The sequence below is a fragment of the Pteronotus mesoamericanus genome, unplaced genomic scaffold (genome assembly GCF_021234165.1).
Source record: "Pteronotus mesoamericanus isolate MK-2021 breed Mesoamerican mustached bat unplaced genomic scaffold, CSHL_Meso_final contig_221, whole genome shotgun sequence".
Taxonomy (NCBI): domain Eukaryota; kingdom Metazoa; phylum Chordata; class Mammalia; order Chiroptera; family Mormoopidae; genus Pteronotus; species Pteronotus mesoamericanus.
This window is the reverse complement of record NW_026555092.1, coordinates 10676756-10701994: the sequence shown is the minus strand read 5'-3', so window position 1 is coordinate 10701994 and position 25239 is coordinate 10676756. Positions and strand designations below refer to the sequence as shown.

At 50.3% G+C, this 25239-nt stretch overlaps 1 protein-coding gene across 1 annotated transcript in view; it reads left to right on the top strand.

The window, feature by feature from the left end:
* Positions 1-575: 575 nt before the first annotated feature.
* CSMD2 (CUB and Sushi multiple domains 2) overlaps positions 576-25239 on the top strand; it is a 547845-nt gene continuing 523181 nt past the window's right edge. The window contains exon 1 of the mRNA XM_054571941.1: positions 576-768. Within this exon, the coding sequence (XP_054427916.1) occupies positions 576-768 (193 nt within the window). The remainder of the gene's footprint in view (positions 769-25239) is intronic.

The window sequence follows — 25239 nt, the reverse complement described above, 5'->3', positions numbered from 1 at the left end:
GCGTGTGTGCGCGCGTATGTGTGCGCATCCGCGCCGCCTGTGTGAGTGCGTGTGTGTCTGTATCACTGAATGCGTATGTCTGTGCGTGTATGGGGGTTATATTAATGGGTGATCTTATAAATGAAAATGAGAGAACTTAAAAGAAACTGGTCAATTGTAAAACAAACAGAAATAAACAACCCTTAGGATGTAATTTGTGGTTTAGGTCTGGAGGTGGAGGTGGCGCTGAAGAGGGATACCCACCCCCCAATATTTTTTCCTTTGCTGCGCCTCCACCCCCTGCGTTTGGAGCGGCGGAGAAGCGGCTCCAGAGTGATTAATCCGGGGATAATTCACCCCCCCGTACCCCCCCCCCCCGGCGCGAACCCCGCGAAGCGGGATTGGAGGGAGTCATTTCCGAGAGCGCAGCGCGCCTCTCCCCGGCCGGGCGGACACTTGGTTCATTCCAGCCGCAGAAGCTCAGGGCTCCCGCGTACCGGGATTTTTTCCGAGCAGAAAAAAGCTCCAGAGCTCTCCTGACCTCCTTTCTCCTCAGCGGCGAGAGGAGCCTCTCCCTCGGCGCTGCCGGCCGCGCCATGCCGCGCTCGCGGGGACGCAAGCTGGGGCGCTGCGGCTGCCCCGTGGGGAGGGCTCGCAGCGAAGCCGGGATTTCGGCGCTTGTGCCGGGCGCTGGGAGCTGCTGGGGCCGCCCGCCGCTGCCACCGCCGCCGCCGCCGCCGCTGCTGCTGCTGCTGGTCTGGGGGCTGCTCAGTGTCTCGGCCGCCGCGGGTGAGTCCGGCCGCGCTGGGCAGCCGGCTGCTGCCGCGCGCCCCACCCTCGCCCGGTCCGGGTCCCCGTTCCTTTCCCCACCCTTCCTCTTAACCTTCCATCCTCCCAGTAGCCCACCCTCAAGCTAAGCTCCAGCTTCCCCCCGCCCAACAGTGTCCGCATCTCCACCCTCACCGCTACCCCCAACCCCAGCAGCAACTTGGCCGGATCCGGCCGGTGTGGGGGCCTGGGAGATAGACATCCCCGCCAGCGGTTGCGGGGCAGACGAACCGCGGCTTCAGTTTCTCCGGTCTCCCAGCCCCCAAGATGCCAAGCTTTTCCCGGATAAACTTTCCTGGAGCCCTCCCCCTACCTCCCTATTCTGGGAGGCACACCCGTCCGGGGGCCTGCAGGATCTGTCCTGTCCTGCCCTGCCCCCGCCCATTTGCTCTCGTAGGAAGTCCGCGCCCCCCGCCGGGCCACCCCGAGACTGCGGTCTCCATCCCCTTCCCCAAGAACCCTCCTTCTTCGGGGCCCTGGGCTTGGAGGGGGTCCGGTGGGTGCCGGCCCTGAGCGGCGCGGGGGAGGGGGCCCAAGCACGCTTTGCCGAAGAACTCAGGTGGGGGCTGGGGGTGATGAGCGACGAGAAGGTGGGAGTGGGGGTTGTGCTCGGGGGCTGGGAAGGGAGTATCGCCGTCAGGCTCCGCGCCGCCACCTTCCCATCGGTTCCCACTCCGCGCCAAAGTGCCCTTTCCCGCGCCCTGCTGCAGCCGAGCGCCGGGGCTGCGGCAGCGGCGGCGCGGGCGGCGGGACCTGCTCCTGGCGACCAAGTCTGGAAGGGGGGCAGACCTGGCGGGTTCGACGAGTCCCGAACTTCTCGGGTGTCTGGCTGAAGCTTGTGGACCAGGGAAGGCACGCGGCCCTTGGAGAGAACCCAGTCCGCAAGTGGGGACTGGCCTCCACTGGTGCCTTCCTATTTTATCTCCTCTAGCCACAGCCTAGAAAGGAGACCGGTGTGCCCTGGTGGAGACCGGTCCAGCGGGGCGATGCCTGGGGTCGCATTTTCATTTAGCCAGGAGATTGACACCCGTGACACCTGCTGCCCAGGCCTGGACTCAGGGCACCTCCGGCCTGGAGCTGTGTTGGATGTTTTGTTTTGTTTTGTTTTGTTTTAAACCACCGATTGAACCTCTGAAGGCTTTGCCTTGGCCACTCCAGCATCCGAGTGCTTCCTTCCTGGAAAGTGTCCCCCTTCCCTGGCAAGCTCTCCGACCCACTCCGGGCTCCAGATCTTGTGAGTGGGTCCCTGCAGACCCTGTCGCCAGCTCCTTAGCCGGGAATGTTAGGGTTGCTGGTCAAGGAGGGCGCTGAGCCAGCCCAGCTCTCCCATCCCCTACTTGACCGGACTTTCTCGGGTTCTCCTAGGAGTCATAGCCGCTGACACCCAGAGAGGGGCGCCCGCGGTGCGCGCGCCTAGGAACTATGGCCTCACGTACACCCACACCCACTGGATGGCTGTGCTGTTCACGACGGCGCCGCTGGTCACCCAGACTTGCCACACAGGCGGCGAGGGGACCGCTGCTACTGGCTATCAGACCTTTCAGCAGTTTGTCCAGGTGTGGTCCTGCTCAGGCTTAGGCGGCCTGGTACTGCCCCTGATGTGATCGAATTATTTTTCTAGCTAGGTTTGCCCAGGGCCTCAGAGTATAGCAAGCCTCCTGGGAAAGAAAAAGGCCCGCTCACAGGAGCTTGCACGCTGCTGGGCGCTGCTGGAATCCTGCCTCAGAGAGATCATGCCAGCAGCTCTTTGGGCAGCAGAGAAGTTGGGGTGGTGCTGGCAAATGATTTGGGTGAGAGGCCCTTGCTCTCTGACAGGCCTGCTCTAGCTTCCAGTGCTCCCAGTTCATTTCTTTTTAAACCTTCCCTGCATTTAGATGTGCTGTTTGGCCTTGCAAGCAACAAAGATTTGGAAATGGACTTGGTGACAGACGATTGCAGGATTTGGCACATTAGAGGGGGAAGCACATTCATTTTGTGTTCTTTTCTCATTGTTGACTTTAAAAGACACTCAGGACTGAACCATCTCCCTTCCTTAGCCCAGGGATGACTGGATAAAATGAATATAAGGATTTGACAAGGGGCCCCTCTTTACCCACCTGTGTCTTTGACCATCAATTACTCAACCCCTTCCATCTGTGCCTGGCCTCCCCCTTCCCCTGCTCCCAGCCTCCTTGGAGACCTCCCATGAATGACCTCCTCTCCCCACTTCCCATCAGTCACTGTTCCTCCTAATGTTTCCTCGTGGCCTATAAGCAGCTTCAATCTTTAACATGGAATAAGCTAACCAAACTTCTTGGCCCTGCTGACCTTTTAGCTACCATCCCATCTCTTTATCTTTTACAAGTCAGTTGTCTTCTGAGTGGTCTTCAGCTCACTTTCTTTGTGACCATTTACTCCCTGCAGTCCTTCTGTCCCCAGAACTGGAACTCTCTAGGAAAGACCTCCAAGGACCACCCTCATGGCCAGATGTTTCTTTCTGTGGTTGGCTTTTCTTTTCCCTTGTTTTTTCCTTCCCTCCCTTTTCTTCCCTCCCTCCCTTCCCCCCATGTCCCCCCCCTTTCTTTCTCTGTCTTTCTCTTCTTTTATCTCTCTGTGATTCTGAATGCTTTGGGTTATTCCTTTAAAAACTTAACTCCTTGAGCTTCTGGGACATTGCTTTGCTGATTTGTTTCCTACCTCTTGGCTGTTCCTCCCCATTCTCTACAGTAGCACTTATTTCCCTCCTGAAAGGATGGTTTCCTGCAGTGTTCCGTTCTTGTGCTTTTCCTCATTTTCCTTCACCACTCCCTGGGTGAGCTCATCCCAGTCCATCCCTTCCACGACCACATAGACCTCCTGCCAAGATGCTTCTCCTGATATATGTCTATTGGCTTTGTTGTGCACGGAAACTCTGGGTCTAGGCAGCCCATATATCTGGCTGACTTTTGGACATCTTCACCTGGATGTTTCCTTTCTAAAGCAAACTCCTTAGTTCCTCTCCTGAGCGTTCAGTATTGCCTGTGTGGGCTGATGATACCTGCAGCCTCCTAGTTACCCAGCTCAGAAACCTGAGTATTATCCTCAACTCCCTCCCTTATCAGGTAGCCATCAAGTTCTGTACGTTTCATACCCTCAATCCTCAAACTCCCCTACCTTACCCTGGGTTCAGAGGCTCTGAGCATTGAAAAGGCTGAAATGCCTCCCATCTCCTTAATAAGTAGTTCAAAAATAAAAGTAATATTAAACTATAAGTATAAGGAATTCCAACAAAGTTCTGATATTTCCCCTGCGTAACCACTTCATTGCTTTAAAAAATTCAAATACCAATTTTTAAAAAATTCTCCCTACTTTGTGTGTTTCCAAATGCTGTCAGGGGCCTCTTGCAGCCTAGTGCACTGACCATAATCATATAGTTGTATTCAGAATATTTACTTATCTGCCTTATGTGCCGAACTGGGAGCTTCCTGAAGACAGGGTCAGTGCTTTATTTCTCTTTTATTTCCATCATTCAGCCCAGAACCAGACATAGAACTGGTGTCTGATAGATGGTTGTTAAATCAGTAGATGATTTTAAAATATTTTTGGACCATTTTTTAGGGACCAATAAAACTAAATAAAGGGCTTTGGAGGTCAAGGAGGCCAGAGATAACAATGACACCTGGTCCTCTGTTGTCCCCTTGCCCCTGAACTAAATGTCATAGATAGCTAAGATAGCTCCTTATACTTCAGAACCATGACAACAGCAAGCCTTTAGCATGCAGCTCCCCGACCCCGCCAGAAGAGAAGGCATTTAACTGCTCAGGCACGAGTGTATGAATTTGAAATTCCATTTGCAATTGAACTGTGGGTTTATGGTTTTAAAAAAATTAGCTGACTACAGCGGACAATGTTGACCCTATCCCAGGCCTGTGGGTGTGTGGCTTTGTTGCAAATGAGATGTGAAGCATGTGGTAAGGGGACTGGAGAACCAGGTTGGGGAGCCTTGGGCACTGTAAGGTTTGGATATGTCAAGAAGAGTCCAGCAGGTGGCTTCGGCAGCATCACCTTGACTCATGCGTCTGACCTGCGTCTGCTTCATCATCATTGTCACTCCAGCCAGTTAAGGAAGGCTGATTGCTCAGCAGAGCGCAATGTACCGTGTTGGAGGAATAGCTGACCTTTAGACCTCTCCAAGGCTCAGGGTCCCCACCTGCAAAAGGGACAACTCATTCCTGTGGCGTGAGATGGATTAGAATCAGAGGTGCAACAGGCCCAGCACATGCCTGCCTCATCGAAGCTGCCCTTTAAGTGGAAGCTGAGGCTGACACAGGAACACTGAGGACAAAGGACTCAGCCAGGAACCTGTGTGCCCTCATTGTGTCCTCCCTCACCCACCGTGCTCAGAAAACATCTAGGTAGCCGGGACAGTAACACTAACAGCTGACGTTCACTGCGTCCTCACCATGTGCTGCCATCATCCCAAACACTGGCATGTATTAACTCGAATCTCACAGCAACCCAGTGAGGCTGCCCTATTACTACCCCCATTTTACACATGAAGAAGCAGGTTCAGAGAGGACACGGAACTTATTTATACAACACATCAACCGCCAAGCCAGTGTTTGAACCCAGTCTGCCTGACTCCAAATCTTTTACTCATAAACATACCACTGTCTGACTTCTGAGGGGATCCAGGTGGCTGGTACCCCTGGAATCCCTCTGTCCAGGTCTCCAGCCTCTGCCCTGCTTTCCCCACTGCCCTGCTCCCTCAGGTTTGCTGTGCTGCTTTTGGCACTTGAGGCCTGGATCCCAACTTTCTAGCGCCTCAGGCAGCCACGGTGCATCCACCCCAACTGCCGCTCTTGGGATGCGACTGCAAAGTTATCCTTGGTTTCCTTCTTGTCCTAAACACCCATCTGGACTGAACTTTGTTGTGGGCTCTCCCAATTGCCCAGGTTTCCCTTGTAGTAAAATCATCAGGACTCACTGGAATTTCTTGCTTAGTGAGATGAAGTCTCTGTATTCCCTAAAGGTCTGTGAACTCGGGCAGGGCAGTGTAGCCCAGGTCATAACACACAGAAGACTCTCAGTAAACACTCGTTGAGAGGACCAGCAGCAGGTTCTCTGGAACTCAAGGCTCCCTTTCGCTGTTGGACATTCCAAAAGCAAGGGGTTTGGAGGAGTGGGGAGAGGTGGAGGGACATCCTCAAGTGCGAGGTAGTCCAGGCCCTTCTGCAGCCTACTAATAATAGCTGGCTAATATTTTATAGACATTTGTTTTCAATTCACACAGCAGTCCAACCACTATAATGTCATATTTGAAGAGGCTGAGGTTCAGAAGTTAAGCAATTTGTCTAAGATTGTAGAGCAGATAGGTAAAGGAGGCAAGATTGAACCTCAGGGCTGCCTGACTCTAGGGCCCAACCTCTTAATTCATGGAAAGCATTTGTCACAGGGGCCATTGTTAGCATCAGAATATTGTAGAGGCTGCCTCTACTACTACTACTTCTGCTACTACTGGCTACTTGCCTTCTGTACCAGCCTCTTAGAATCACAAGAGAAACCGTTCTAAAACTATGCCCCTCTAAACTGCCACTGTATGCATCACCAAGAATCTTTGCTCTTTGCTCTCCTCACTGAAAGCACAACCCTTAGATGGTGGCCAACTCACCCGGCCCATCAGCCCACCTTACCTAGTGTCTTCCAGGAGTAACCAAGGGGGAGGAGCCTCTATTGCCCTCTAGAGGTTGGAGAATGCCACTGACACTGCCCTCATTGGGTTTCATTCCTTGAGTGGGATATGGCCTCCCAACCACTCCCTCTCTGCTTGCAAGATCTCCCACTGTAACAGGGGAACATCTGGACAAACCTGCAAGTGGAGGATTATTTTAGAGTCCTCTGCCTCATGGAGATGCTCTCTCAGGCTTCACTGGTTTTGAATAGAACTTGGCTCTCCTTTGGACCCACAGAAAGCAAAGGGTGGGCCATGCATTGTGGGGGTTCCTCAACCTGAAAATGATTTTGCATTTCTTAGAGATTTTTCTTGGCTCTTGTGTGTTAGGAGAAACAAAGAAAATCATACTTATTTACTTTCTGGACTGTTTAGAACTCAACCACCTGGATTATCTTTTCAGTACCCCTTCTTTAAAGAGGAGATTCTGGATTCTTTTTTCCCCCCTGCTGCACAAGTGCACACCTAGCTCTTAGATTTTTGGGGGAGGGTGAGACTCTTTGGCTTTCTCATGTTTCTTCATGTAACATGGAGAATGGCTATGCCCCTGTGTAAATCACAAATGAGAACCTTAGCCAAGTAGGTGATGAGAGGGGAGAGAATGTAATGGAATATGATGGTGTGGGATTGGAGAAATAGAATGATTTGAAATGGACTGAGATTAAGTAGGAAGTATTGAGTGGGGTAGGATCAAGAGTGGATTAGGATGTTTGGGGATGGGAGAGATAGAATGAATTGTGATGAACCAAGGTGGGTGGTGGAATAGGATTGAGTATAATACGATGGTGTGGGGTGGGATATAGAGTATTCCAGGGATTGACTGGGTTAGGATGGGGTGGGTGGTTAGACTGGACTGGGATGGGAAAGGATAGGATGGGGCAGGTGCAGGTAGGGTGTGGTAGAATGGGACCGTGAGGATACGGTGGACTAGAGGTGAATGTGTCATGGTGGGATGGGGCGAGATGGGGGTGATTCAGAAGGTATTGGGGTGGCGTGAGTTGGGATGGGATACTGGGAGAGGAGGTGGGGTTAAATATTAAATAGACTACTGCGTGGGCAGTTTGAGGAAATGGGAAATGAGTCAGGGCACCAGAAACAACTTGCTTCCTGTTGTTGTAGCATCTTCCTCTTCCTCCCCAGAACTCTTCAGTTTCTCAGTTGCCTAAACGGGGAAATTTCCAGCAGACAGAAAGTCCCTACCAGCCCTTGCTTCCACACTGACATGGACCCTAACACGCTGGAGGCACCACTCTCCTGCTCTAAAGGGTCGTTCTTCCGGGAGAAACTGGGAGTCCTGTTGGGCCCCACTGCACACCCTGCCAGGGAAAGGTGCCAGGCATCTGCCAGGAGCCCCACTGCGGCCCCCGGCACATCCTGCCGCAGAGAAGGGTGCTGTGCGCATCCTAAACGTGGTGGGGTGCTATACCCACAGAGAACAAAGTCCTGGGTGGCTTAGGGGCTCACCTCTGGCCCTCCCCTTTTGGGGCATCTCGCTACTAGAAATTGCCTTTCATGTTCTACCTATTTGTTTCTGTATTTTTGGAATCTTTTAAACTGAATTGATCTCTAAGAGGATGTCAGTCCTACCCTTGAAAATCATCATTATAGGAACTTTTATGATGCTAAAAATAATGTATGTATAGTTAAATTACCGAGAGCACCAGGATGACTCTTAGAAATTTCTTTGAGCGTCTCCCATGTGGTCTAGAGTAGAAAATAAGGGCTCATATTGCAGCACAAATAGCCTTCCTCCCTGCCAATGTCTAATTTATACTCAATTAAGAGCAATTATAAGCCAGATACCTCCAAAAAATTATGTGTCCATCTTCTAGGTTTTCAAATAGGAAATAGAACAAGTTCTATTATTAAGTAGCTACATGTATTTATTGAATGAAAGTAAGCGAGTGTGACAGTTATAACTTTAAGGGGAGAAAGCAGAGACTTTGAAATTTGGACCATTTGAGGCATAAGTGTATTATCAGAGGATGCGCAGGCATTTGGCATGGATGATTGATGGCCCTTTCTGAGATGAGCGAGCATGGGAGAGTGGACTCAGGCCCCGGGAGGTTTGTCTACGTGCTGCCTGGCCGCCTGACTCTGCTCCACCCCAGCCCGAGTCTCGCTTGCCACCTACTGACCCTCATTGCTTCCTCTATCGCCATTCTGGGGCTGGGGGTCAAGGATGCAGAAAGGTTCATGGACTGGGGGAGGCCGGCTGAGGATGTGTGGGCTTTTGCACATCGCTTGGTGATAAGAAGGAGGTAAACGTTTAATGATTTGTTTTCAATCCATGTTAAAATGTTTCTAGCATGAAAACAGATACCTCAAGGATGACATTCCCTCCTCCCAGGGACTGTGTGGCGCTGGCCCTTGTCATTTGTGCAGCCCCAGAAGGGCTGACATGTAGCAGATCCACAGCAGGGAGGAAGACATGCTGATACGTTTGATATATGTCTTGAAATTTAGCCTGAGAGTAAGGGAAATAGTCTTCCAGTCTCGGTGGTGCTTCTACAACTTACATGACCACGAGAGAATGAGTTCATCTTCCTGGGCCTCCATTTCCTACTTGTAAAATGGGGATAATGATACCCACCATGTCTGTGTAATACTGCACTTGGAAGCTCTTTAATCAACAAAACAAAAATGATCCCGAGATATTAGAATAGGTTAATAATCTTAAGCCTCATCCAATGGGAGATCATGCCCAGTGGCCACCCCAGCTTGGCTTTTAGGGGTGTGAAAATGACTTCTTCTACAGTGAGCCTGCCTGGCCCTTCAGGGCGCCGGGGCGGTGGGTGAAGGACGGTAAACTCACGGGGCTTCCTGGCCCTGATCCATTCTTGCGCTCCAATGTCGGGCTGCGCCTGAGAACTTAAAAGGGAGGACACAAGCTATCCCATCCGCCGCCCATCAGACATCTGCCACAGCCCGTCCTTCCCTGTGCGCCGCCGGGGCAGCATCACAGCGAGTTCAGCCTGGGAGAGCGGACTGTTCAGGCTTCATTTTCACTAATACCCATCTGGGAGACAAGATCCCTATTGGGGCCTTTAAACTCTTGCAAGGGGAAAATTCCCAGTATTTGAGGGCTACTGAGCCTCACAGCTCATGACATTTTGTTCCAGGAAACATGGGAAGAGGAAAAGGTTACAAGGATAGTTTTCTGAGTCATATGGATGACACAGTTGGGTATTTTTGTTTTCTTCTCCTTCTCCTCCTTCCTGTCCTCCCCCTCCTCCCCCTCCTCCTCCTCCTGAGCCCAGGTGCATAACATTGAATTAATCCTACCCTCAGACCATGACACTTTATGATCATCTGTCAGTGCCAGACTCCTCTCTTATTTTATTTAAGAATTTTCCTCCCTTTATGCCCAATCCTGAGGCATTGTTTTCCTCCTCCATCAGTACCGGCTCTGATATGTTTGCTATGTCTTAAAATATGCATGGATTCTTATAAAATATGTAGGGTTGTTTTGTGTGCATATGTATTTTTAATTTATATAATGATAGTGAACGATACATCTCATCCAGTTCCTTACTGTATTTACTGAACACTATAAAGATCTGGACTTGCTCCCTGTGTGTGTCTAGTCCACGTTTCTAATTGCTGCGGGCATTGTGTGCTGTGCATCCATCACATTCTGGGCATCCATCCCCCTGGGGAGAGACCTGTGGCTTGTCTGTAACTCATCCTGGCTACACATGAAGTTCTGAAGAACATCTTTGCACACGCTCTCTCAGGACCCTGAGTGAGAATAACTCTGGGCTCTACAGATGGTGGATTGGGATCCTCGAGTTAACGTTCTGTGTTCTGCCATGATGTTTTCTAAAACGGCTGCGCCAGGAAATGTTCCCACTGAGAGCGCACAAGAGCTTCTGTCTGCCCATGTCGTCACCGACATCTAGTATTATCTGCCTTTCTGATTTTCGCCCTTCTGTTGAGTTTAAAGGGCCATCTCATTGTTTTAATTGGCATTTCTCTGATTACTAGTAAGTTTGAATATCTCTTGTATGCTAGTTAGTTGTTTGAGCTTCTCTTTTTTGTAAATTGCCTGTTGCTAGTGGTTGCCTGTTTTTAAATTGGACTTCCTATCTCAATTTAGAAAACTTTTGGTTAATTTGCAGAAGTTTTTTTTCATATTCCAGATCTTGCCCTTTGCCATTTTTAGAGGGTATAAGTAGTCTCTTTTATTCTTTCATCTATTCTGTTATGGTGTCTTTCTTTGGACAGACATGCTTCCTTTATTTAATTTTTTTTATTGTTCAATTACAGTTGTCCCACGTTTTTCCCCATTGCTCTCCCCAGCCCTGCCACCTCCCACAGTCAGTCCCCACCCCATCGTCCATGCCCATGAGTCCTCTATTCATATTCCTTGATTTGTCCCTTCCCTTTCTCTCCCTTATTCCTCTCCCCCTTCCCCTTTGTTCACTGTCAGTTTGTTCTTTATCTTCATGTCTCTGGTTCTATTTTGCTCATTTTTTTTGTTGTTGATTAGGGTCCACTTATAGGTGAGATCATATGGTGTTTGTCTTTCACTGACTGGCTTATTTCACTTAGCATAGTCCTCTCCAGTTCCATCCATGCTGCCGCGAAAGGGTAGGAGCTCCTTCTTTCTGCTGCATAGTATTCCATTGTGTAACTGTACCACAGTTTTTTGATCCACTCATTTACTGATGGGCACTTAGGCTATTTCCAGCACTTGGCTATTGTAAATAACGCTGCTATGAAGAATTGCTTCCTTTTAAACATAGTCAAGATCCATCAGTGTTTTTGTGGAAAACCGAAGTTGGGACATATGGGGGCACTGATGAGCTGGGGTCAGGTCAGGTTCTCAAGACCACCTGAGTTCACCCTCCTGCAGCCCTGGCTCTCTGTGTGGAGGGTTGGAGTAATCCCAGAACCTTGTTGTCCATTCTGGGCTCCTAAATCCTAAGAGGGTCCCTTGACTGAAGGCTCTGTGTTTCCTGAAGGTGCCAGTTAAAGTACAAATCAATTCTCTGATGGATGCCACACTTAGAGGACAGGAGGGATTACTGAGCCCTACAGCAGGCATTCATGGAGGGTCTGTGCTGTGCCTGAGCTCTCCAATGCACTGGGACATAGACAAGTACCATAGGTGAGGGTATGTAAGACAGGCAGTTACACACATGTTCATGGTGATGTCATTCACAATATCTAAAAGGTGGAGCAAACCAAGTATCCATCACTGGAAGATGGAGAAACAAAACATAGCATATACATACAATGAATTATTATTCAACCTTAAAAAAGTAGGGATATTCTACATGCTACAACATGGGTGAACCTTGAACACATTATGATAAATGAAATAACCTATCACAGAAGGCCAAATATTATATGATTCTAGTTATATGAGGTACTGAGACTAGTCAAACCCACAGAAAGAGAAAGTAGAAGGGTGGTTGCCAGGGGCTGGGGGAAGGGGAAGTGAGGAATGTTGTTTATAACAGGGGCAGAGTTTTAGCTTTGCAAGATAAAAAGTGTTCTGGGGATGGGTGGTGGTGATGGTAACACAGCAATGTGACAATTCTTAGTATGACCCAACCAGACTCTTTCAAAATGGTTAACATGGTAACTTTTATGTTGTATATATTTTGCCACAATTAAAAATAAAGAAGGGTGACTCTCCAGACTCAAGAGGTCAGGGAAGGCCGATAGAGCAGTGAAGTTTAGGCAGAGCCTTGCAGGATAGCGAGCAGAGAGCAGATAGAGAGAAGCAGTGGGGAAAGCATGTCAAGAATGGAGACCTATCTGCAGGGACTCTCAGCTGAGCGGAAGCAAGCGATGTTCAAGGTCTAGAAGTTCAGTGTGAAGTGAAGGTCGGCTAACCGAATAAGAGCAGCGAGGAGTCTGGAGTGTTGTGAGCAGGGGCATGGCCTGGTTGCCCTGTGCATGTCCCTGAGGGAAGGAGGTGACAACGAGGGCAGAGGGCACTGCTGGGGAGGGCAGGTGTTGGTGTGGGGGCTTAGAGACCCATGAGGAGAGGGCGGCAAGGAGGAGATGAGGAAGTCCTTTTCCTTCTGTCTTTCCTCTGTCCTGCCTCCGCCTACCCAGAGAGGGTAGACATCTGATACTGTCAAAAGTCCATAAAACTCTCACCCCATGAATTGTGGATAATATATCATGGTTTTGTGAATCCTGCCTCAGTGAGAACATCCCAAAACTTTTATCAAGAATGAAAATAAAAATAGGAAATCTGCCTGCGTGAGGATGACTCACAGGCCATTTCAACATACTGTCCGGTGGGGAGACCTGTGTGCTCTACCTTGTCTAAGACATTCATGCCCCTCAATACTTTGATCATCTGCCTTTCTTGTCCCGTCTTCTCTTCCAACCTCCTTCACTTTTCTCTCTCCTTTACCCCAATCTTGTTACTTTCCTGAACACCAAGATTCTTCCCTCCTTTACCCTCAACCCCATCATCAGTTTGGGCTTTCTCATGACCTTGACCTTGTTGCCTCCACCCCACCACCTTGCCCAGGCCCTCCCTCTCCATGGCCTTCCCTTTAGCCAGGCTCAGCCCAGCAGCTCCATCAACAAGGAGGACTCTTCAGGCCCTTAGCTGCTCCCATCTGCTTGGGAGCAGTGAGCTGGGTCATTTGAACATTCACTGAGAACCTAGTGCAGTGGCCTTGGGCTGAGGACCGTGGACACAAATACTGTTTAAAACCAAATGCCCTCCCCAAAGGACAGTTCTCCAAAGGCCCAGGGAAGTGAAGAGAGGAGGGGTTGGGGGTAGCAGGGCATACTTCACCCAAAGGCGAAGTGGGCTCTCCAGGAGTGAGCAGGCATCCCTTGGAGAAGGATGACGTGGGGCAGGAAGTCCCAGACAGAGGGAGCAGCCTGGGTACGGGACTAAGGCAGCAAGCGGCGTTTGCGGGATGTCAAGTTTGCATCCCCCCGCCTCAGCACCATCATCGTTGTCATGGAAGCTGGAGGCAGTCCTTTCAGGAACACTCAAGGCCCGTTCTGAGAGCTGCACGTTCCTCTCCTTAAACCTTAGGACACTGCTAAAAGTCAGTCACTGTGCAATTGAAGAAAGTGATATTGAAGGAGATTACGTTACTCGCCGAAGAACACACAGCTAAGGAGAGGGATTTAAATTTATTCTGATTCTGGAGCCCACAGACTTAACCATGGTACCCAGGTTTCCCAGTTACACACGTAGATTCCAAGCCCTTCCCTGATTTTCTGAATCAGAGAATCCAGGAGCAGAGCGTGCAGTCTGCCTCTTTAACAAGTTCCTGTGATGATGATGATGATGACGATGATGATGATGATGATGATGATGCAGCAGATGCAGCAGCAGCACATTAAGTGTGTCTGGAAGCTCCTAGGTATACTGCTCCCCGGGTCTCAAGGTGGAGCTCACAGGAGACAGGCCTTCAACCATCTACATACCTCTGCCCACCTTCTGATGACCCTGGCCTTGACTGCACCCAAGAAAGAGCAGAGGAAGGGCCTTGGGGCCCAGGTGGCTTTGGAGCAGAGGCTCTGCCACCTGAACTTGCATCTCCAGCCCTGTGCCCCTGGCTCCCTGCTCCCTCTATTTTCAGGCCGGCCCTGAGAGAGCCAGGACATGTCCCCAGAAGCTGCAGCACCTTAGAGATAAGCACATCTGTACTGATGAGATCAGGAAGCCTCAGAAGTGACCGGGGAGCCACGGTAGCCCCAGAGGCCTGCATTAACATTCTTAAATTGCTTAGCACACTTAACGGAAGGCCTGTTGGTAAGGCTTGGCCCAACAGCTTGGAGCTCCTGAATCCCCAAGTCCTTCTACCAGCCTCTGATTTGTTAGGTGAGGGCACTCAGGGGAGTCTTATGTTCGGCTTCCTCCACATACTAATTCCCATTATTCTAGATTTAATACTCACTGTAGAGCAGACGCAAAGCACTGAAATGCCACTTTCCTGGGGCCTGTGATGGGAGGCAGCGGGCATTTTAGGATGGGCATAACAGGCAGGCAAAGGCAGGCTCAGGGCAGGCTGGGGAGGAACCCGAGGACGGAGCCCAGCAGTCCAGTTCCTCCCTCTTTATCCTGGGCTGGGGCAGCGCTCAGCCCCCAGTGGAAGGGCGTTCAGAGAGCCTGCAGTCCCAGTGAGGAGCCAGGGGTCTCAACAGGGAAAGTGAGGCAAAAGGCTAGTTATGCAACTAGGGATGCTAGGAAGTACAGAGACAGCGGGAGGCTGGGAGGGGGGCATTCCTTCATTCATTCATTTATTCAGCCTAATAGCTCTTGGGTTTTAGGAGGTGAGGTGGGGACTATGAAATGAGTGCCCTGGAGACAAAGATTGCACAATCCGATGAGTTTGGGAAACACTAGGCCTCGGTTTCCAATGTGTGGTTCAAGGCCTTGCCAGGGAGCCTGTTAGAAATGCAGCTTCTTAGGCTCCACAACCCACCTGTTGAACCCAAATCTGCATTTTAACAAGACAGCAGGTGATTCTCTGCCCGAGAGAATCCAGGAAGCGCTATGGAACACACACTCTGAGTACAAACTGTAGAGTAAGGCCAACCTGGGGCAGATCCTGGCTCTAGTTGCTTCTAAACCTCAGTTGCCACATTAGTAAAATGAGGCAAAAAGCCTGACCTCATAGTCGTGCCTATAACGGTGCGTGTTCGCAGAGCCCCTGGCTCTGACCATGCATCCCTTCTGCCCTTCTGTCCCCATGAGTCCCTGGCCCACAGACAAGGGGCTTAGGTTCTTTTATTCACCCCATGTCCCCAGCACATAGGGCAGCGCTTGGAGCATGGTAGGTGCTCAGTCAGTATTTGTTGAATGAATGGATGCTCATCAAGTGGATGGCAGTTCAAACCTAACACCCTGGAAGCTGCTTTCTGGAATTGCAGACTCTGAGGTTTTCCTTTCTGTTTCCTGTTGCTGCGCCAGCTTATGGCAGATTTCCCAAGGTGAGGGATTGCGGAGAGGCTGGGGCAAGGGGACGGTAGAACTTTTGGAGGCAGAGCAAAGAGATAGCTGCTGTGGGTCAGCTGTGTTTCAGGAAGATTCTGTTGTTGCTGACATCTTTGCGTTGAGAGCCATTGTTAAAATTAAATATTTTGAGAAGCGTTACCCATTAACACCTTAGTGAAAGTGAACGGATCAGTCTGGAGAGATTAAGGTCAGGTCGGGTGGGGAAGGGTAGATTCGTGTGTATCTGCACCCACCCAGTGTCCCCAGGCCTCAGGTTTTGATCCTAGAAGTTAATCAGCCCCAACACTGCGCCTTTTTTCCCTCTCAATCCTTTGTTGGTCTCCCCCACTCAGCTGAGTCCCTGGTGCCTCCTGCCTGGGCTCTGTGCCACTGGGAACCAAAGGCTCCTTCCACTGTGGGACCATTCTCATCTGTGGGCAGCCTGACCCGCTCACTCGTCTGAACAACCTTGTTTTCCACATCACAGAAAAATTGATGCTAAAGGAAACAACCGCGTGCACCTCACTGCTGAATTGGGGTGAAGTGCTGAGGGTGCTGTGCCCTGTGCCACCCAGGAAGGTCACTGCTGTCCCTGGTGTCCCTGCTCCTCATTTCTCTAATCCCTTCCTCCCTGCTGTTTCCTTCCCGTTAGCCTGGAAACACACTTTGTCTCCGTCTCTACAACACACTGAACAACACCCCTTCCTTGACTCTGCCCCCCTGCTTTTGGCTGTCACCTTGTCTGTCACCTTCCCTTCCCAGCCCTGCCTCCTGAGAGGGTGCCTGCCAATTCATTTCTCAGCGCCTGTCATCTGGCTTCCACCCTCCCGCTCCAGGGGAGGTGCTTCAGCCCAGGGCGCCACCTGACTTCCTATTGCCCAAATCCAAGCATCTCTCTTGGCTTCTAGACCTTTCCCAGTCTGGCCACAGCCTGCCTCTTGACCTTCCGCCTATCCTTCCTTCTCTCCAGCATCTCACTCTGCTTCTCACTCCCTCCCAATGAGGTTTACTGTCCTATTGCTCTCTCTTTGCTTCTCCATTTCATTTCTTCCCGTGGCTCTACCACCACTCTCCAAATGCTGATAATCCCCAGTTTCCACATTCAGGTTGCCAATGAAGACCTTGCCCCTGAACTCCAGATCCACGCCCTACCACGTGGCCCTTGGTCCCATGTTCAGCGTGCCACAAATTGAGTTCTTTCCTCCTGTTGTCACCTGTGTCATGACCCGCCCCCAGCAGCCTCACCATCCCAGACACTGTGTGTCCCACCCCCACAGATGGCTTTGCCAGCCATGCATCTTTCTTTTTCTTTTTTCTTTTTTTTTTTTTCGTCTTTCTAAATTGGAAACCTGGGAGTCATCCTTGAATTCCACTCCCATCCAGTCCCTGCCACTGACCACATTTTGTGGCTTCTACCTCCCAAAGAGCTCTCGAACCTCCCCTCATCCTCGCTCTTGCTGCTGTGGCCTCACGCTCTTGGACACTTGAGTCCCACTTGAGGGGGACCCAGTGCTCTGGCAGTGGCGGCGGCGGCAGGTGGTCGTCCACATCCGTCCTTGCCTTCCTCTCGGTGGGGGTGCCCAGTTCAGTCAGAGAGATACAGGGGCTTAGCTCTACTGCCTGGGATGGAAGCGGAGGGCCAGTGAGATCAATGAGAATTTGGCGCCCTTGAAGTGGCGAAGACTGAAGCCCCCGGAAAAGAGTGAGCTGGAAAAGAGTTTAAGCTGATAGGCCACTAACACCTGCCGCTGACTGACACCTTGTCTCTTCTGGGGTTCCCATGGGTGGGATAGAAGGACAAGGCACTCTAGTGGAAAGACAGGGGAAGTACTGGTTCACTTATGAACAGCTGGGCATGTGCCTGACCCTCCTCAGCACGCAGGCCTCTGTGTACATGTGTTGGAGAGCGTAGCTCAGGCCTGAGTGTGATGGGGGTTTCCACATGCCGCTGTGATTGGCGGGGCAGTCCCCCTCCTCTGTGTGCTGAGACTGCTGTGCATGGGTGGAGAGGATCAAGGCTTCCAAATGCCTCTCCCACCCTTACGTCAGCCAGACTTTGTATGGCTGGGGACGCTTTCCTGTTCACTGAGTTCCTCCCAAGAAATTTAGGCACTGTTTCCACCAGATTGGGTGGATTAAGAAGGGCATCAATCCTTTCCCTCGTTTTTATTCCCAGAAGACGTAAGTAACTGCCAATTGTTTTCAGGCTCCTTGGCACCATCAGCTCTCTCCCCAAATCCCATCCACCGTACAATAGCCACAGGGAGACTCTGCCAGGGGGCAGGAAGTTCCCAGCTTCCTTCACAGCAGCCTGCAGGCTTAGGAGGTCAAAGCCACACCCAACAGGCAGAAGCACACCTGCGGCCCCTCTTTCCACCTTTCTCTTGTTCCAAAGCTCCAGCCCCCTTCCCACCCTCCCGTGGCCTCGACCCTCCTTTCTTCACCCTGGATTGTCTGAGTCGAGGCTGTGAGATGTGCCCTGTCCTAACTTGGGCGGTTTGGCCCTGGGAAAAGGCATCTTCTTGGGAATTCATTCTCAGTCCTTTTATCTAAGGTCGAGACTACCCCCATTCATTCCCCTCAATGCACCTCATTGCAGTTTCCCCTTTCAAAGCAGCGGACAGCCCTGCCAAGGGGCTAAAGTTTTTCATGCAGTGAACAGAGGGGCTGGGGCACCCAACATCCCTTAATTATCAGGCCTGTGGGGTCCCTGGAGGGTGGTGGCTGGGTCCCTCCAATCAGAATGGACAAAGGGTAGTGTGACCTCACTGACTGGGAAAAGTTCCAGCCCGAAGCAGACACTTGGCATTTATTTGGCCAGTGCATTTTGGTGGTGGATAAATGCAGTTTCTGTTAGGCCCTTTGAAATATTGAAAATGGCCCACCGACTCTCCTTAGTGCCTTTGGAGGCCAGGCCGGGAACGCCGATCTTGTCCAGTCCCACCTCGCCACTCTCCCACCACACCTTTCTTCCCTTCTCACGTGGGAAACCAACCCAGTGAAAAACACGAGGGGTGTCAAATGGGGCGATCGGAATGTCAGCGTCATTACCGGTAACGCTGACTGGAGAGTGTGGCCTTGGATATGCGACCAGATTGGCATCGCTTTTCAGTGGGAGAAAGCCACCCATTTCTGGGCACAAGGTGACAAACCTCAGGCCTTCCAAACAGGAGCTACGTCTGCTGGATGGGTTTAGGGAGGTGAGAAGCAGGTGGGGCTGACCTGAGCATACCAGGTTCTCTTCCCCAAACTCACTATTTAGACAAGTCACCACCCACCCCCAGCAGGGGGAGCGAGTGAAGGGTCAAAGTGAGACTAGGAAAGTATGTGTGTCTGAGGCACTTTGCCCTTGGGGGCATGGAGTGCGATCTCTCCCTTCTGCGGAGACAGGAGCGGGGTGCGGGTGTGTCCCCTGACCCAGCCACAGTGGATTGGGCCTGAGCAGGTCAGCATCACCTGCTGCTGAGAGGGGCCTAGGCAGGCAGGACCTAGTCCCACCCACCCAGGAGGAGTGATCAAAGCACCCCCCACCTGGGGCACAGCTAAAGATGCCAGCCTACCTTGGAGGGTCTGAAAACCCTTACCCAGACGGAGAGGAGATGTTGACAAAGACATTGATCATCTGGCTCACTTCTTTCTGTGACATATTTAAATAGGAAAATTAATTGTTCATTTTCCTCTTCCCTTCATTGTCCCCTGGAAGTGTAAATGCAGAATGTGCTTCATGCAGGTGAATTGTTAGGAAATGGACCACTCTTTAAAATGCATCGGTTCTGGAGTCAGATCTGATTCCTCCTTGGTTAACTTCTTGATAGAAATTGATGCCAGATTAAGGCCAGGCATCATCCATTTGCTTTGCAGATGAAGAACCAAAACTTAGTGGAATAATAGATCCGAGGCAAGGGGAGCAGGTGGCGAATGATGGAGGAAGTTACTAGCTTTCTAGTAAGAAACAGTAGCGATGCCCAGACTCTTTCCTTGTTCCTTCTCTCCCTCCCTCTTCCCTCCCTTTCTCTTTCCTTTCATGCATTCAGCCATCCGTGCATCCATTTAATCAAGTTGTATTGAGCTCCCACTTTGTACTGGGCATTGTGTGGAACTCTGGGATATGGAGCTGATAATATGTATCGGCTGTCCCTCCACCACCTTCCCCACCCCGTGGGTGGACAGATAATTAAACAGGTCATTTAAGTGCTGCGTGAGAGGTATCACAACAGAGTTTAGCAGGGGACTAGGATGGGGGTTATGGCCAGAGGGGAAGGGCACGAATCCGCCAGGGGCTACCGAATGACTTCCCGGATGTATCTTGAAGGTATCGTCAAGGATCAAATGCATGTTAGTCTAGGGAAGGCAAAGAAGAGTAAACTGAAGTTTCTTTATTCAGTAATGACTCCAGAGGCTGCTTCTCTGGGGAGAACATGTATTGTCTGGCTGGGATGTCTATCTAGTTCTGATTCTGACTCTGTTGGGCACATTGCTGTACCCAGACAGCGTGCTACATGCATAATATATGACATCATATTCAGTGGTCACAAGGTCCCACTGAGATTGGTAGTATAGTTATTCCCATTTTATAGACACAGAAGCTGAGGTTTGGCGGAATGAAATGACTTAGCCAAAGATCACAGAGCAGGTGAGAAATGGAGCTAGGACTGTTGCTACTGCATATCGCCACCCACGCAGAGTGTCTTGATAGTGTTTCTATAGCTGTTTCCACCAGAGCACGCAACCCGAGATCTCTAGCCAGAGTCTGGCACTGGTACCGATCACCAGCCTTTCTATAGTGATAGCAGCTATCTTCATGGACAGAGTTCCTGTGATGAGCTACTGTTTAAAGTATTTCATAAACACCATCTAATACAAGTCTTACAACACGTCTGTAAGATCGATGGCATTATTATCCCCGTTTTGCAAGTGGGCAGACGGAGGCTCAGTGCAATTCACTAGTGGCTCCAGGTCACACATGGCTGGTGAATGTTGGAGCAAGATTAGAACCTATGGTTCCATGACCCCAAAGTTCAGGCTGCTGAGCAGAACATTGTTTACTTGTTCTTCTACAATTTTACACAAGAAAATGGAGAGAAGGGGCCATCTCTTCTTGCATCATCAGCCCCTGCACATGTTCCTGCACTTTCCAGGCCTCAGTTTCTCATCTGTGTAAAGGAGACATCCTGCCTGCTTTTGAATAGAGACGGTCGCAGACCCACCAGGGACTTGGAAAAGCTGGATTTCCCTGTGTATGTAAGGCGCTTGCCACTGCACTTCAGGGCTCTCATCTCCCGGGGGCTGGGTGTCTGTCTGTCTGTCTGAGAGGAGACTGTCAGGGCAGAGACAGCCACTTGTGGGCGCTGGCCCCAGAGACAAATTTGTTGTCCGTTCTGAGTGTTTAGATCCATTGCTTCTTGGATGTACGAACCAGAAGTGCATCGGAACCTCTTTGGAGACTGACGGAGCAGCTGGGACAGGGTGACCCCTGTCTCTTCCTTGAAGGCCACAACAGCAAAAGGAAGGCTCAGGGACACTTCATGACTCACACTCACGGGCCTGACTCTGTGCAGTGTTGCCTGGGGGGGGGCTCACACTCCCGTGGGGGAGGCACGTGTGGCAGGAAACACACAGTGCAGTGTGGTACCCAGAGACCTGGCTGTCATTTCCCATGTTTCCCTTCTCCTTCCCCCCGCCCCCCAGGAGCTCATGAGCAAACCCAGGATGCAGCCCGCCCACCACCCCGTCACACCCGGATGCCGGGGTCCGAGCTGGCATCCCCTGCGCCCACACGGCTGCAGGTGCCCCCTGCAGCCTCCTTCCTTCCCTTCTTGCCTCTCGCCAACTCGGCCGCTGGAGAGCCTTGAACGGTGTCAATCAGATCCTTCCTTCCCTGGCTCAGAATCCTCCAGGAACTGGAGGTCAAGATCCTTTCCATGTTCTTGCCCCTGGGTTTCCTCCCTGAACTCATCTCCCCTAAGACTTGCCCCACTCACTCTGCTCCGGCCAGTGGCTTCCCTGCTGTTTCTCAGACACCCTGCCCAGCTCTGCTTTCAGATAGGTCTTGGGCTTAACGTCCCCCATCCTCTGGAGAGCCACAGGGCTCAGTCCATCGCTTCCTCTTGCTCAGATGTTGCCTCCTCGGAGAGGCCCCCTCAGCTCCTTTATCCACAGTTACGCCCTCCTTCGCTACCGTGCATTAGGTTTCTTCAGAGTTCTGTGCATTAGGTTTCTTCAGAGTTCTTTTAACCCCCTGGCCTATTATAGGTGCAGTCCCCCCCCGCCCCCTGCATTTACTGTCTCCTTAAGTAATTTCTATGAGATGAAGGATGTTGTCTGCTTTGTTCTCTGTGGTCTGAATAGCACCAACTTCTAGAATAGTGTGTTACATGTAGTAGGAGCTCGCTGACTAGTGGGTATTGAATGAATGAATGAATGAATGAATGGAGAGATGGAACCAAGACTTTTGGAAGCCCAGCAGATGGAGCAAACAACTCTAGTGTATGAGTGGATGGGGGTCATTGCTGTTGGGCGAGGTGACATCTGAGGGCAGACGTAGGTGGAGCAGGCAGTTTTCAGGGAAAGAGAGGCGGGGATGTGACCCCAAACTGTGAAGAGCCTGCGTTGAGGGGAGCAGAGAAGTTCCGAGGGGCTGAGGCGGAGGAATCCAGCTTGGGAAGGGGCAGGTGTCCAATCCCTGGGGAGTGATTTGGAGCCTGGACTCTGGAGCCAGCCCAGCCGGGGTCACATCCCAGCCCTGCAGGGAAAGCTGGTAAGTCACAATGTGAGGTGGCTATTAAATCACTGCTCAGGACCTCGGAGCACAGAGTTGGGCATTCTCAGAAATACATCATGGAGCTTCAGAGAGACCTAGTCTTCAATTCTGGTCCTGCTGGGTCCTAGCCTGCATAAGAGACTTAATAATCTCTTTTGGCATCAGTTCCCATCTCTAAGACGAGAACAATAATCCCTAATTCACAAAATCTTTATAAGGATGCAGTGAGATGATGTACATCAAGCACTTACTTAGGCCTGGCCTGGTTCTGGGTCATGGTTGCCAAGGCAACGAGGCCGGCTGCATTCAGTGGGATCAGGAGCTTTGGGAGAGAACTTGCGTTTGAAGCTCTTGCTGGGCCACAGGTATTCTCCAGACATTTACTGGCAGTCACACGCGAGGGGCCGTGCCTTTGCACTCCAGCCTGCTCCCGCCTTCCCGTCCCTGCAGGACCATGCTCCCGCCCACCTCTGGGCTTTTGAACAAACTGATACTTCTGTCTGGAGGGTCCTGTTCCCTTTCACATCATTAACTGTGGCTCACTGAGCAAATCTTGGCTCTAGGTTCACTTTATCCTCCTGGACCCCGGTCTAGAACATTCTCCTAAAATTGTGTTTCTGCTCTTGGAGAGCTTATCTCAGGCGATAATTATACATTGATCAAAGTCACTGATTTGTTATTATCACTCTCCCTCACAGAATGTAAGCACCAGGAGGGCAGGAACTGTGTGGATTTGCTTATCATCCTATCTCTGGGCCACTGACGGCCCCTGGCAAATAGTAGGTCCTCACTTAATTTGGAGAATAACTCAGGGAAGATGGATGTGACAGGCACAACCGTAGTGACCTTGCCTCATCCTGTTCCTTCCCAAACAAGACCGGGAAGACTGAGAGTGGCGGGTGGCTGTGAACATCTCGGCATTAGGAGGAATGCCAGTTCTTTTTTTTATTTATAACAACAACAATAATAAATAACACATACTCAGTGCTCCAGTCGCTATGCTAAGTACTCTGTAGACATTACTTCATTTACTTGAAACGTCATTATTATTGAGTGAGAAAAACAGGATGCTGAGAAATGTGTATCGTATGACCCAATTTAAAAGAGATAGACAATGCCAAACCCCTGCTGTGTATGTACGTGTGGATATGGGAGTGTGTAATTTATGTTTCTATATGGTTTCATGAGCAAGAGTAAAAGGATGAAAAGATGCAAACGGGATTGTTAATGCCGGTCGCCTAGGGCCATGTGTCGGCGAGTGGGGAGTGTGGGCAGGTGAGGATGGAGAATGAGGGAGAGCAGGCCGAGTGAAAACAAGAAAAGTAAAATTGCACCAAACGCCCGATGTGCATAATAAGACCATACTTATGTATTCATGCAAGATTAAATATGTGTGTGTATGGTCAAAAGAAGTATAAAAATTATTCCAGAGAGAAGTGCTAAATGCCGAGATGAGTGCAGCGTGACAGGCATGTTCGTGAACTGCCCGCAGGAGTGTAAATTGTTCCGAACTTTCTGGAAAGCATTTTGGCAATACATTATCAACAGCCTTAAACATACTCATCTGTTTGGACGCAGTATTCCACGTCAAAGAATTTACCCTGGAGAAATAATCAGAGCTGCAGTCAACCATGCATGCATTAAGATGCATAGCATTACTTATAATGTAGGGAAAAATGGAAATAAACTTAATAGGTAATAATAAGAGAAGGGCCAAACAGTATGTTACATTGGGAGGTCAACTGCAGTGGCATCACAGCCCTGTAGACACGGGCACTCTTACCATCTCTATTTTACCACTGGAGGGACCAGAAGCTCAGGGAGGCCATAGTCGCCTGGCAAGTTGGCCATAGTCGCATGGTAAACACGTGCCCGCCTACGGATGGGCCTGAATAGGGTGAATATCAGTTGTTCAAGTTCTTCTGGAGGAGACGCTCGTTGCCCAGCCCCTTGAAACCTTGCTGAGACCTGCTCAACCGTAGTGTGTGGAGGTGAGGCAGGAGACAGAGTAGGAATGAGCAAGTCCTGAGACGCTGCGGCTGCCATCAGTCAGCTGCCCGATTTCCGAAAAGCACCTTGTGTTAGACACCTCATGATAGTTAGCATTGTGGTTTCCTCCCTGAGTGGGCAGTCAAGGAGGACTGTGGGAGATCGCCTGTGTAGAAGCTTAAGTAAAAACCCTATAAAGTCTGTAGCTGTTCAGAAGAGAGCCAGTCTCTGGTCAAAAATGGCCTGTGCCGTATCTTGGGAAGATGAAGCAGAGAGAACCAAGAATGCAGCTACTATCCTTTTGGTTCCTGGAAGAAATGAGGATTTTGTGAGTCGGGGTGATTTTGACTTTGGAATTTGTAAGGCATGTGTTTATTTTGGAATTAAATATTTTAGTGTAACGTTCATGATGACTTCATTTCTGCACATAATTCTTCATTGGTAAAATGCAATTCTTGACCCTTTCTGTATGATTAGAGTCCCTATCCCTTTTTCTTTTTTCTCTTACCTCCTGTCTAGGGAGTAGGGAGGGGATTAGCTACTAGGTGCAAAGAAAGAATTGACTTGGAACTTTTGACATGAACCCTAACATACTGTAATGATGTGTTTTCTGCCAAGTAGCTGTTCACCTTGGTTTGTTATGTTAAAACTATAAATACAATAGACTGTAGCATTCCTCTTTAACTGGATTGGGTTTTTCCTGTGTTTTTGTGTGACCACTTCAGCCACAGGATGGTATGCGGCCATTTCAGGATTTGATCTCTAATTAGGTGGATCCTGATTGTTAGGTTTCCCACTTATTTCCCTGGATATTTTGATGGTCAGTATTCGCTCTGGTGGGTGTTCCTGGTTTTAGACTTTCTCCTGTTTCTTAGAGGATCATGCCAGAAATTTCCTCTCACTTGCTTTGCTGATCTTTATTTGTGTAGTCTGTTCAATTCTTTGCTTGTGACCACCAAGAGCCTGGACCTGTCTCCATCTACAGCAGAGGGACCCCCGGACAATCATCAAAGTAACAGTACTTTTTTAAAAATGAAATAATACATAGAAAGCCTTTAGCCT